The sequence below is a fragment of the Balaenoptera physalus genome (assembly GCF_965194825.1).
Source record: "Balaenoptera physalus genome assembly, chromosome: 4".
Classification (NCBI taxonomy): Eukaryota; Metazoa; Chordata; class Mammalia; order Artiodactyla; family Balaenopteridae; genus Balaenoptera; species Balaenoptera physalus.
This window is the reverse complement of record NC_138891.1, coordinates 99,835,701-99,849,664: the sequence shown is the minus strand read 5'-3', so window position 1 is coordinate 99,849,664 and position 13,964 is coordinate 99,835,701. Positions and strand designations below refer to the sequence as shown.

At 39.0% G+C, this 13,964-nt stretch overlaps 1 protein-coding gene across 8 annotated transcripts in view; it reads left to right on the top strand.

Moving 5' to 3' along the window:
- ST3GAL6 (ST3 beta-galactoside alpha-2,3-sialyltransferase 6) overlaps positions 1–13,964 on the top strand; it is a 78,994-nt gene that overhangs the window by 62,345 nt on the left and 2,685 nt on the right. For 5 of the 8 annotated variants that reach the window (XM_082460536.1, XM_082460534.1, XM_082460539.1 and 2 more), the window contains 5 exons: positions 3,652–3,747; positions 6,730–6,916; positions 7,023–7,160; positions 11,741–11,893; positions 12,926–13,800. In XM_082460536.1, coding sequence (XP_082316662.1) covers positions 3,652–3,747; positions 6,730–6,916; positions 7,023–7,160; positions 11,741–11,893; positions 12,926–13,012 — 661 coding nt within the window. In that variant the 3' untranslated portion in view covers positions 13,013–13,800. Of the gene's footprint in view, positions 1–3,651; positions 3,748–6,729; positions 6,917–7,022; positions 7,161–11,740; positions 11,894–12,925; positions 13,801–13,964 lie in introns of those variants that run through there. The other 3 variants (XR_014263095.1, XM_082460538.1, XM_082460537.1) reach the window with 2 other exon arrangements.

Sequence of the window (13,964 nt, the reverse complement as noted above, 5' to 3'; positions counted from 1 at the left end):
GCCTGTTGGACGATTGCCCCCCAGCCCCCATCAGTACCATCTGTGAAACCCTGGATCTTCTTGTTTTTGTAACAAAGTAGACACTGATTATGCATGACTTTTTAATATTTGGGAGCTGAAAGTCTCAAAACATAAAAAAAAGTGTTTTTAAAAAGTTTAAGGTATAAAAACATCAAGCAAATAGATGAACTAAACAAATTCTAAATAAAAAAGGGAAGTTTACATGTGTAGGAATGTGTATCCTGTCTCTCCTTAACCTGACAGGACCAACTCCTGGCTCCTTTCGTAGTTCCTGTATTGCTGTGTTCTCTACGTTTAAATATTCTACAGCATTTGTGCAATTTTGCTACTGATTAATTTCCTAAGAGCCTTACGGTCTGAAGTTCATCTGGTCTGCTGATTTCATGGTTCTTAGAGAAACGGTTTTTTCCTCATACTTCCGTCATGAGGGCCCTGCAAGGACAGTCTCAACAGCCTTCTCCTCTGTAGTTTTGTCTCCAAGAGGAGAAGGACATGATCTGTTTTGTCATTTCTCCAGGCCTGGCTGAGTGGTGTTGAGAGCTTGGAGTTGGATGGACCAGGCCATTTTTTTTTAAATTAATTTTTATTGGAGTATAGTTGATTTACAATGTTGTGGTAGTTTCAGGTGTACAGCAAAGTGAATCAGTTATACATAGACATATATCCACTCTTTTTTAGATTCTTTTCCCATATAGGTCATTACAGAGTATTGAGTAGAGTTCCCTGTGCTGTACAGTAGGTTCTTATTAGTTATCTATTTTATATGTAGTAGTGTGTATATGTCAATCCCAATCTCCCAATTTATCCCTTCCCTGCCCCACTCCCCCTTGGTAACCATAAGTTTGTTTTCTACAGCTGTGACTCTTTTTCTGTGTTATAAATAGGTTCATTTGTACCACTTTTTTAGATTCCACATATAAGTGATATCATATGATATTTTTGTCTTTCTCTGTCTGACTTACTTCACTCAGTATGACAATCTCTAGGTCCATCATGTTGCTGCAAATAGCATCATTTCATTCTTTTCTATGGCTGAGTAATATTCCATTTGTGTGTGTGTGTGTGTGTGTGTGTATATATACCATGTTGTCTTTATCCATTCCTCCATTGATGGTTGCTTCCATGTCCTGGCGATTGTAAATAGTGCTGCAGTTAACACTGGGGTACGTGCATCTTTTTGAATTTTGATTTTCTTCGGATATATGCCCAGGAGTGGGATTGCTGGATCATATGGTAGCTCTGTTTTTAGTTTTTTAAGGAACGTCCATACTGTTCTCCATAGTGGCTGCACCAATTTATATTCCCACCAACAGTGTAGGAGGCTTTCCTTTCCTCCACACCTTCTCCAACATTTATTGTTTGTAGATATTTTGATGATGGCCATTCTGACCGGTGTGAGGTGATACCTCATTGTAGTTTTGATTGGCATTTCTCTAATAATTAGCAACGTTGAGCATCTTTTCACGTGCCTCTTGGTCATCTGCATGTCTTCTTTGGAGAAATGTCTATTTAGATCTTCTGCTCATTTGATTGGGTTGTTTGTTTTTTCGATATTGAGATGCATGAGCTGTTTATTTTGGAGATTAATCCCTTGTCGGTCGCTTCATTTGCAAATATTTTTCCCATTCTGTGGGTTGTCTTTTTGTTTTGTTTACGGTTTCCTTTGCTGTGCAAAAGCTCTTAAGTTTAATTAGGTGTCATTTATTTATTTTTGTTTTTATTTTCATTACTCTAGGAGGTGGATCAAAAAAAGATCTTCCTGTGATTTGTGTCAGAGAATGTTCTGCCTATGTTTTCCTCTAAGAGTTTTACAGTATCTGGTCTTACACTTAGGTCTTTAATCCATTTTGAGCTTATTTTTGTGTATGGTGGTAGAGAATGTTCTGATTTCATTGTTTCACATGTAGCTGTCCAGTTTTCCCAGCACCACTTATTGAAGAGGCTGTCTTTTCTCCATTGTATATTGTTGCCTCCTTTGTCATAGATTAGGTGACCATAGGTGCGTGGGTTTATCTCTGGACTTTCTATCCTGTTCCACTGACCTATATTTCTTTTTTTGTGCCAGTACCATACTGTTTTGATTACTGTAACTTAGTAGTATAGTTTGAAGTCACGGAGCCTGATACCTCCAGCTCCGTTTTTCTTTCTCAAGATTGCTCTGGCTATTCGGGGTGTTTTGTGTTTTCATACAAATTGTAAAATTTTTTGTTCTAATTCTGTGGAAAATGCTATTGATAATTTGATAAGGATTGTGTTGAATCTGTAGATTGCTTTGGGTAGTATAGTCATTTTCACATTATTGATTCTTCCAGTCCAAGAACATGGTTTATCTCTCCATCTGTTTGTGTCATCTTTGATTTCTTTCATCAGTGTCTTATAGTTTTCTGAGTACAGGTTTTTTGCCTCCTTAGGTAGGTTTATTCCTAGGTATTATATTCTTTTCTTTTGCAATGGTAAATGGGATTGTTTCCTTAATTTCTCTTTTGGATCTTTCATTGTTACTGTATAGGAATGCAAGAGATTTCTGTGTGGTAATTTTATATGCTGCAACTTTACCAAATTTATTGATGAGTCTAGTAGTTTTCTGGTAGCGTCTTTAGGATTTTCTATGTATAGTATCACATCATCTGCAAACAGTGACAGTTTTACTTCTTCTTTCCAATTTGGATTCCTTTTATCTCTTTTTCTTCTCTGATTGCTGTGGCCAGGACTTCCAAAACTATGTTGAATAAAAGTGGTGAGAGTGGACATCCTTGTCTTGATCCTGGTCTTAGAGGAAATGATTTCAGTTTTTCACCATTAAGAATGATGTTTGCTGTGGGTTTGTCATGTATGGCTTGTATTATGTTGAGGGCCAGGCCACGTTGGCTGAGAGCTGAACAGTAGATAATCCACTGGCCTAGGCTGATTCCGGCCAGCAACAGGAAGTCCCACTTCATGTCCTACTTTAAAGCTCTTTGCCAGGAACACACAGTAAACTTTTCATTTGTATTGGCTAAGCTCCAGAACCAGTACCTGTTTGGGGAATTGAAGTGAGCACGGGCAGGTACAAGGAAGCTGCACTTTGCCAACCAGATTCTATAATGTCTGTCTCCAAACTTCTAAGACGCAGCAATAACCCAGAGCTGGAATCTCAGGGGAATGGGTAATGCTGATGGAAAATACATACACATCTAATATGAAACACACTTGTATCAATATTAACATGCAGAATCCTATATTGAGGGGTATTTTTGTAGTCCAAAGGTCTGGACTCAATCCTAGTTTTACCTCTTTGGAGTATGACTTTGAAATGTCACCTAACAGGTTTTTGAATCTTTCTTCATTTGTAAAATGGGAATATCAGGCTTACTTATCTCAGTGGGTGGTTATGAGAATCAAATGAGGGGATGTATGTGAACTGATATGCCTTAATAGTTGCTAACGATGATATACTTCCTATGGAATGTTATTTCTTGAATTTTATATCTTTCTAATACATCCCTAGACCTGTAAGTTACAACTGGTTCTTTTTCTACTTGTGCAACAAGTGAAATCTTGTATTGGGTTCCTCAAAGTATGAATGGGTTCTTGGAATCACCCAGTTTTGTAAAAGATGGCTCAATCTCTCTCTTGTCATTTGCCCAACAGTGTGCCATGTAAAAAATGTGTGGTGGTTGGTAATGGAGGAGTTTTGAAGAATAAGACGTTAGGAGAAAAAATTGACTCCTATGATGTAATAATAAGGTAAATATATCTTCTATTTGCTAACCTGGAATTGTTTCAAAAGAATCTAGTTTCCTGCTTTAGTACCGCTGCGTTTTAAAAGGAAGTAGAGTTGCTGTAGTATGTTTAAGTACATTACACATTACTCGAGTTGTTGGCTGGAGTAGGCCTAGATTTCAGGTCATTTATTTAGCACATATTTATGAAATCCCCTTACTATGCCAGGCACAGTTCTAGCTCTAGTTCTAGCACAGTTCTAGGGGGATATAGCAGGGAAAAAGAATAATGTTCTTGCTCCCCGAGGAGCTTACATTCTAACGAGGGGAAGAAAACAGTAATTAAATAAAGAAATGTAGTAATAAATGCCGTGCAAACAACTAAAACATGTGTGATAGAGAATGATTGAGTGGCTATTTTTGAATTGATGACTGTTTTGAAGGGGCGACATCTAAACTGGACCTAAGACCACACAGTACCGGCCATATGAAGACTAGGGAATACAGACAGAGAGGATGTTTACTGCAGGTCTTCAGGAGGGTATGATGCTAGGTTTAAGAGCAGCAGCAAGAAAACCAGTGAGGTTGGAGGGCAGCAGGCTGGGGAGGTTGTGCAATTGGCAGCTGAAGAGGTAGGTAAGGAGCAGGCTGTGTAGGACTTTGTAAACTACGATTAGAGCTTGCGTTTTATTTTAAGTATAACAGAAAACTTTTGAAAATTGTTAAGCAAGAGAGCAACTCTATCTGGTTATGTCTTTAAAATACCCTGGTGATGGCATGGACAATGAAACAGGAAGGACAAGCTGTGGAAATGAAGAGGCCAGTTAGGTTGCTGCATTTGGGTAGAGAATGGTGGCTTGCAACAGGATTGTCATGGCGTGGAAGGAGATAAGGGGCTAGATTGAGGCATGTTTTAGAGGTAGAGTTAGCAGGATGTTCTGATGCATTAGATGTGAGCAGAGATGGGAATAAAGGAATGCAGGATACCTCCTCCTAGGTTTTCAGCGTAAGAGATTGGCTGGATAGTGGTTGAGTTGGGGAGGACCAGGGTAGGAACAGGTTTAGAGGAGAATCAAGGCTACTGTTTGAACATACCAGGTTTGATATGCTTATTAGATTTGCAGTGGATAAGTCAAGTAGGCAGTTAGATAAACAGGTTAACATCTTCATTGCGAACAGCCTGTAAGTTGTACTTAAACCATGGACTGGGTGAGATTTCCCAGGGAGAGACAGAGAAGAGGGCCCAGGACTGAGCTTTGAAGTAGTCAAAACTTAAAGGTTGAGCAAAGAAAAAGGAGTTAAAGAGTTGGAGAGGATCTACCAGTGAGGTAGGAAGAAAGACAGGAAAAGGTGATCACAAAAGCCAAGAGATCACAGTGTTTTAAGACAGAGGGAGGTTTCAAGCATGACAAAGGCTGGTGAGAGGTCATGTAAGATAAGGACAGAGTTCACCATTGGACTGGCAAGCTGAAGCTCACTGTTACTCTTGACAGAAGAAGACTTGGAGGCACGGTGCGGGGGAGAAGCCCAAGTGGAGTGGTTTGAGGAGAGAATGATAGGTGAGAAAGTGGAGAAACCAGTAGAAGCAACTCTTCAGAGAAATTTCACTGTGGAGTTGAGAAATGAGATAGTCGCTGGAGATGATTATGGACTCAAAGGAGATTTTCTATTTTGTTTCCTTTTATAAAGAGAGATTCTAAAGCATATTAGTAAACTGATGGAAATGAATAAGGAGGTTGGTGTGGTAACGAGAGAGGGGATGGGGTTCAGAACACCAGTGTGGTTATCTCTGCAGTGGAAGGGAAAGCTGGGATTGTGGTTACAGCTACCAAGAGTCCTATAGATGTAATGGTGGGGAAATGCGGACATTTCAAGTTCTATTTTCTCATTGAAAGGGTGAAGTCAGGTCATTATCTGGGATAAAGTTTGTGTGTGTTGGGAATGGCTATGAATAGTCTTCTGAAGAGTGGGAAAGCTTCGCGCTGGGCAATGCATTAGGATGACCTGGCAGTGCTTGGGCGTTTTGCTGGGTTACAAGCTGAGGGTTTCTGCATAGAGTGGTCACCTTATTTTCTGTTGATTATTCATTTTGAGGAAGCTGTGAAAATTCATCCACAAAACAGTGTTGAAGCACTCACAAATTTCTTTGTAATTGTCTAAAATCTGGTCACCTAGAACCACACCAGGCCCTTGTGGGAAAATGCCATTAAAGACATTATGAAAGTCATTTCAGGTGTTACTAAGGCTGCCTTATATCACACAGTCAGTGGCAAAGGGTCAAACAGTATTTATCTCCTAGGAGACAGTGTTTTGGGAACGATGCATTCCTTTTCATAGCACACCTTCATGGTGTGTGCATAAATAGTATATGTCTAACCTTGGCTTTGAGTATCCACAGACCCAACACTGGATCCTTTGTGGTTCTTTGGTTCATGCCAGAGATAGTCATTCATTTGGTTGTGCTTGGGTATAAATATAGCAATTTTATGTTACTTTATTTCAGAGCACAACAATTTTGGTGGGTTTTCAAATCACCTTAACTGTGACTCTAGTCACTGAGACACACGTCCACCTGCTACTTGATTGTGTAACCCTGGTCAAGTAACTTTATCTATATATACATTGGGGCCCTCATCTACAAACACAAGGGGTTTTGTCTGGATGTCCTCCCAGGTCTCTTTTAGCTTTGAGTATTCTGTGGTTTTATGTTCCCATTTGTTTCATTTTGTCTTCAGTTTTTCTGGAGGTAAGAATGAATTATCAGTTTCCCCACAGTTAATTTTCAAACACAAATGAATGTTTCTGCCTTTGATCAAGCAGCTGTTTCACGAAAGGGAGTTATTTCCTTGGCTGTTACGTGTGAAAGATTGACGGATTGCCGTGTGGTTTTAGAGCCCTGGCTACACGGCTGACCATGTTTGTCCAGCTCTGAAAGCTCTGAGAACTGTGATGGACGTGACCCGTACTGCGCTTGGTCTACATATCTTGTGTGTTTTACTACCCACAGAATGAATAATGGTCCTGTTTTAGGACATGAAGAGGAAGTTGGGAGAAGGACTACCTTCCGACTTTTTTATCCAGAATCTGTTTTTTCAGATCCCAATCACAATGATCCTAATACTACGGTGATTCTCACTGCTTTTAAGCCGCTTGATTTAAAGTGGCTGTGGGAATTGTTGACAGGTGGCAAAATAGTAAGTTGGCAAAATTGATCTGGCTTCCAATTACCTTCATTTTTTTTTTCATTAAAAAAAAGAGACAACAACAAGTTGTATTTTCTATTTTCTTACTTTATTTCAGAATACTAATGGTTTTTGGAAGAAACCAGCATTAAATCTGATCTATAAACCTTATCAAATCAGAATATTAGATCCTTTCATTATCAGAACAGCAGCTTATGAACTGCTTCATTTCCCGAAAGTGTTTCCCAAAAATCAGGTATGTATTTTCCTTTGTACAGTTTCAAACTAAAGACCTCACTGGGGTGGGATAGAGGGTCCTTGGGGCTCTTGGAAACTGGATGAGAACCACGACTCGTGAGGTGGCTTCACTCATGTCTGGGTTAGTGAAATCACGTATCTTTGGATTTTAGCTTTATGTTTTTCAGGTTGCAAGGAAAAGAACCTTAAGTGGGGTAGGGGGGCGTTTTCTGCCATTAATTAATTAATTAATTAATTATTTTTGGCTGCTGGGTCTTTGTTGCTGCCCACGGGCTTTCTCTGGTTGCGGCGAGCGGTGGTTACCCCTCCTTGAGGTGCGTGGGCTTCTCATCGCGGTGGCTCCTCTTTGTTGCGGAGCACGGGCTCTAGGTGCGCGGGCTTCAGTGGTTGTGGCATGTGGGCTCAGTAGTTGTGGCGCACAGGCTTAGTTGATCTGCGGCATGTGGGATCTTCCTGAACCAGGGCTCGAACCCGTGTCCCCTGCATTGGCAGGCGGATTCTTAACCATTGCGCCACCAGGGAAGTCCTGGCAGGCAGATTCTTAACCACTGCACCACCAGAGAAGTCCCTTTTCTGCCCTTTTGGAGCCTTTCTGGGGTCTCCCTCTGCACGTCCAAGTGGCTCATCTCTCATGACCTCCGCTTCAGTGCTCTGTAGGGAGGAGAGTCTTGATGGGGGTGCTAATGGGCAGGCTGTGTGCAGAGTAGCAGGACTGGATTCTTTAATTCTTTTTAATTATTTTTTTTTAATTAAAAAAAATTTTTGGCTGCCTTAGGTCTTCGCTGCTGCACGTGGGCTTTCTCTAGCTGCAGTGAGCGGGGGCTACTCTTTGTTGCGGTGCGCGGGCTCCTCATTGTGGTGGCTTCTCTTGTTGCGGAGCACGGGCTCTAGGCATGTGGGCTTCAGTTGTTGCGGCACGCGGACTCTAGGGTCCATGGGCTCAGTAGCTGTGGCACGTGGGCTCTAGAGCGCAGGCTCAGTAGTTGTGGCACACGGGCTTAGTTGCTCTGCAGCATGTGGGATCCTATCGGACCAGGGCTTGAACCCATGTACCCTGCATTAGCAGGTGGATTCTTAACCACTGCGCCACCAGGGAAGTCCCTAATTCTTTTTAATTATAAGGAATCTCATTGCCTCTGACTCTTGCAGCCCTGTTTGTCTACATTCCCTAGGGAAAAAATACTCTTTAGACCCATACAGTGGCAGGCTGTGTTTTTCACTTGAAGTTTGAGTAACTGTGTAATGTGATATCTCAGCTGAAATGAGGCTTTCCCTTTTGTAATTGGGTAAAATCCAAAGAAATAAACGCATATTTTGTATCTTTTCTTCAGCATGATAAAGAAATTCTAAAATATTACATGCTTAAAATCAAACAGCTTTTACAAAGGAGTATTTTTTAAAAAAGGAAATCATCCTTCTTTTCTCTTCTCTCCGTAACTCAGATTATCTCCCAAGCTTTATTGCCTTTTATATCCTTCTAGACTCTTGTCTATGTGTTTACAAACACAAGTACTTTTTTTTTTTAAGTTAATTTTTATTGGAGTATAGTTGCTTTACAATGTGTTAGTTTCTGCTGTACAGCAAAGTGAATCAGTTATACCTATACATATATTCCCTCTTTTTTTGATTCCCTTCCCATTTAGGTCACCACAGAGCACTGAGTAGAGTCCCCTGTGCTATACAGTAGGTTCTCATTAGTTATCTATTTTATACATAATAATTATATATGTCAATCCCAATGTCCCACTTCATCCCATCCCCCCTTCCCCCCTTGGTATCCATGTTTGTTCTCTACATCTGTGTCTCTATTTCTGCTTTGGGAGTAAGTTCATCTATACCATTTTTCTAGATTCCACATATAAGCTATATTATACGATAATTGTTTTTCTCTTTCTGACTTAACTTCCCTCTGTATGACAGTCTCTAGGTCCAGCCATGTCTCTGCAAATAGCACTAGTTCGTTCCTTTTTATGGCCGAGTAATATTCCACTGTATATATGTACCACATCGTCTTTATCCATTCCTCTGTTGATGGGCATTTAGGTTGCTTCCATGTCCTGGCTATTGTAAATAGTGCTGCAGTGAACATTGGGGTGCATGTAGTTTTTTGAATTATGGTTTTCTCCAGGTGTATGCCCAGGAGCGGGATTGGCAGTTCATATGGTAGTTCTATTTTTAGTTTTTTAAGGAACCTCCACACTGTTCTCCATAGTGGCTGAATCAATTTACATTCCCACCTACAGTGCAAGAGGTTTCCCTTTTCTCCACATCCTCTCCAGCATTTATTGTTTGCATAGACTCTTGTCTATTCATTTAGAAACACAAGCACTTTTTGTTTGTTCAGTATAATTGTGATTATACTATAGATACTGTTCTGCTATTTCCCCTCTCCATTTAATTAACCCTTCCCCTATTTATAGACCCTTAGTTTTATGTCCAGCTTTTTTCCTCTATAGGTAATGTAGAAATGCATGTACTTATAGAGATTTTCTGCACACTTGTGTGATTTCTGTAGGAAGGACATCTGGAAATGGAATTCCCAAGTCAAAAAGCATAAATAGTTTAAATTTAAACCCTATTTCGTAGTAATTTTGAGGGGAAAGGACAGCTTCTGAATGTATATTTTGTGACTTTTCAGCTCTTACTTTACTATGTGAAGTAAGATCAGATTTGTTCCTTGATTTTTGTCTTAGGTGGTGCACAGGAAGACCCTGGTCTTACTTAGAGATGATCCTAGAACTAGTTGTAAGTAGGCTGAAGTTCTAGTAGGACACAGTGTCCCAGAAGCCAAGGGAGGGACACAGCTGTATTTAGAGAGTTCAGCTATGTCAGATGTGGTCCTGGAAACATGGAGGTCATATTGATATGGACAAGGATAAGAGAAAGAAAGCCTGACTGAACTGCGTTAAAGAGAGAGAACATGGGACACGAGTGAGCGGAGGCAAATCTTTAATGGAGTTTTGCTAGAAAAGAAAGCAGAGAAATGGTTGGAAAATATAGGCTCAAGGTTTTTTTTATTTTAAAGAAAGATAGATGATATGTTTGTGTGCTGAAGGGGATGATTCAATAGAGGGAAGTATTGATGATGAAGAGAGAAAGGGGATACTTGTGAAAGCGAAATTGTTGAGAAAAGAAATGTGATAAAATAGAGTGCACGAGTGGAGAGGCTGGCCGTAGGTAGGAACAGGGACATATCATCCACATAGGAGTGAGCACTGAAAACATGGGTAAAGACGAAGGTAGATTTGGAATTGGGAAGATGAAGTAGCTCTTGTCTGATCGATTCTGTTTTCTAAGAAAAATAAGGATTAAACTGACAAAGTAGGAAGGAGGGTAGAGCTGTTGGATAGAAAGGTATGAAATTGTCATCTTGGAGAGTAGGAATGGAAACTTACTAGGGGAGTGAAATGTAAAATGGATGGCTAGTGGGAGGCAGCTGCATAGCACAGGGAGATCAGCTCGGTGCTTTGTGACCACCTAGAGGGGTGGGATAGGGAGGGTGGGAGGGAGACGCAAGAGGGAGGAGATATGGGGATATATGTATGCATATAGCTGATTCACTCTGTTATACAGCAGAAACTAACACAACATTGTAAAGCAATTATACTCCAATAAAGATGTTAAAAAAAAAAAAGGCTGTTAGGCTTTCAAACAAATTTGCTTCCTAGAGTTTATCTGATTTTATTGTGCTGCTTTGATTTTTTTCTTTTTCTCAAAATCATAATTAATCATATGTAATTTCCATGGGATCTGTAAGAAACATTTAATCAAAAGAAAATCTCCTTGAATTTTTGTATTAGTAAATTTAAGATATATCTTGTTTTTGCCTCTGAAGGCCATCCAACGAGAATGAAAACTTTGAATGCCAAAGACCCTTCTGCCAAACATCTACTATAGTGTTTTTCAGGATATATGTACATGTGAAGGGGGTGCTTGGTTTCTTTCTTTTTAGTTAAAATTTAGTTAAAATTATAATCGATTTAAAAACAAAATTGAGATTGTGACTTTAATCTGTATATACATCTAGAATCTTTATTTTTCTAGTCAGATCATTACCATGGCCATTTGTGATTGAAGTTACTTGATTAAAGCCGTCTTTCCCTAGAGCTAAATTATCAGCATTATAAAATAGAACCATTTTAAAGCTAAGTTATTTGAAGCCTTTTAGCATGATCTTATCCGTTAGTGAATTAAGCTGTCCTTACGTTTCACACATGGGTTTAACATTCTCAGGCTTTGCTTTTTCCACAAGTTGCTTGACTCAGTGTGTTTTTTAAAAACAAGGCAGCAGAATCCTTTTCCTTAAAGGCTTCATTTGATAGCTGTCTTCTGGACTAGTACTGCAGTTAAGTTTTACCTGAGAGACTTTCTAAGATTTCAAGCAACACTTTATATTCAGAGTTAGGATATTAACTGTTTGGGGCTTGAGCCTTAGGGCATGACAAGAATTTAACTGAAGTATTTCTGTCCTGATTAAATGTTCAGAAGATGCTATTTTATAAGATTAGGTCACCCAAATGTTTTGGAAACAGGTACCTTGTTTGGATTTTTTCCCTAAATTTTCATTTCCTCCCCCAGAAACCCAAACACCCAACAACAGGAATTATTGCCATTACATTGGCATTTCACATATGTCATGAAGTTCACCTTGCTGGTTTTAAGTACAACTTTTCTGACCTCAAGAGTCCTTTGCACTACTTTGGGAATGCCACCATGTCTTTGATGAATAAGGTAATATATATATATACATATATATACCCTTTGGTATAATCTTTGATCTTTAGAGTTGGAAAGCTTATATTCTCCCTTTTCACCCTGTCATTTTACTGAGGGAACAGGTTTCGAGGGGTTGATGGCTTGATAAGGGTTTACAGAGATAGCACGTGCTGAAATTAGGACTCAGGTGCAGAGTTCTTACTACAGCAGCAGTTCCCAATCTGTTGGCCTCAGACCCTTGGGAGAAACTCATCAAACCTATATAAGGACCAAGCCTTACCCTAGATACTGTATCATATTTGCACTATTTGAATATATAGAAACCTGCTGTTTGAGATATTTCAAATTCACCTAAAAGCATGGCCATATTCATACGAATTATTTTCAGGTAGTTTTTCAGTTAAGTCGATGAGAAGGTCCGTAACATTTTAACCTCATGAAAGAATCTTCATGGTCAGAAAAGTTGTAAACCTTTATACTAGATCATTCTTCACTTGAATGGGGGATTAATGGTGGTGGATTTGATCCTTAAGATTTTTTACTTTAATTGATTAAATGGGAAGGAATTTCCTATTTTCCTAATTATAACTTAGATTAGTGGCACAGTGATAGGATTAAAATGTTACCTGTACATTTTAAATATTGAACTGTGAATGATTTGCTGTTAAGTAAATGGATATATCCCATGACATGAAACCAGTCCCCTTAAATCTTCATCCCTAAATACTATATAAGCTGAAAAAGTGGTATTATTCAGGTTAGAGCTTAACACTTTCAAATTCTGGTTTCTAGATTTATACCATAATTCAGTAGAGTAGAAAATGATGTGAGGGAGCCTCTTACTTACGTGATGGTTTAAGTGGAAAGAGTGGGCAAGCTCTGGCGTAAGAATGAGCAATGAAAAAGAAATGAGAAAGATAAGTTAAAAGTCCATGCCACTTGTTACTTGAGTTTTTAATTAAGCTTTTTAGATACAGCATATTCTGTTGCTGCTGTTGTTAACATCTTGAGATTGGGATAGATGGTGATTTTATTTTTCTTCTTTAGAATGCGTATCACAATGTGACTGCAGAGCAGCTCTTTTTGAAGGACATTATAGAAAAAAACTTTGTAATCGACTTGACTCAAGATTGACCCTACAGACTCAGAAGATGATGCTAACAGTATTAGTTTTATTTTTACACTGCAATTTTTTAGTTTATTTTTAAATATGTTGGATGTACTTGTCAAGAAATTATGTATATTAAGTCTGTTGCTGCCTGGTGCTTCATAACCACCAGCTTAATTTCTGTGAACATATTTAATTTATGGAAATCAAGACATGCTAAGATATCAGGGAGAGTGAATTTTTCATTGCATTGTTTTAAAAATAAGCTAGCTTTCTGATGTGTTTTTAAAGTATCTTTTTATAGTTACTTCATCTTAGACTTTTGAAGGGATGTGACTTGCTAATAAGTAAGGGGATTTAGCTTACCACAGCGGATTTTGAATGTAACGTGACATTTTGAGAGGCTTATCCGGCTCCTGTAAATTGGTGGGGAGCTGGCATGTGGCGGTGCCTTGAATGCGGCATACTGGAACCACTTCAGGCCTCTGTATCTCTCTCTCTGGATGATTGGTTGGTTCCTTTTTGTTCTACCTGAGCAACCTGACTGGAATCTTAAACCAGACCCTAAGCGTGGATGATTGATTAGGGAAATCTAAGATCATACTGGCTTAATTAAGCATTTTTTTCCTACAGTTAAGTTAAACCATGATTATGATGAGTAGTTTGGTAGAATGAAGATGTTTTTTAAGTCGACAGAAATAGGATTAAATATGAAACTCTGGATAAGTAAATAATAACCAAAGAAAGAATGCAATTCCTAAAGTCTGGTGACTGCATTATTTTAAAGAAATAAAGTTTATACAAAGAAGCTGAACTAGGCAAGCTCAAGAAGGAGAACATTCTTAAAACGTTTTTTGCCTGGCTTAATTTATTCATTAAAATTTCGAAGTTTATTGGAAGTAAATTAGGAAAGACAAGACATGAATGAGTAAACCTTTAAGAAGAGTCAAGCTTTTTCTGGATTTAAATGGCATTTTC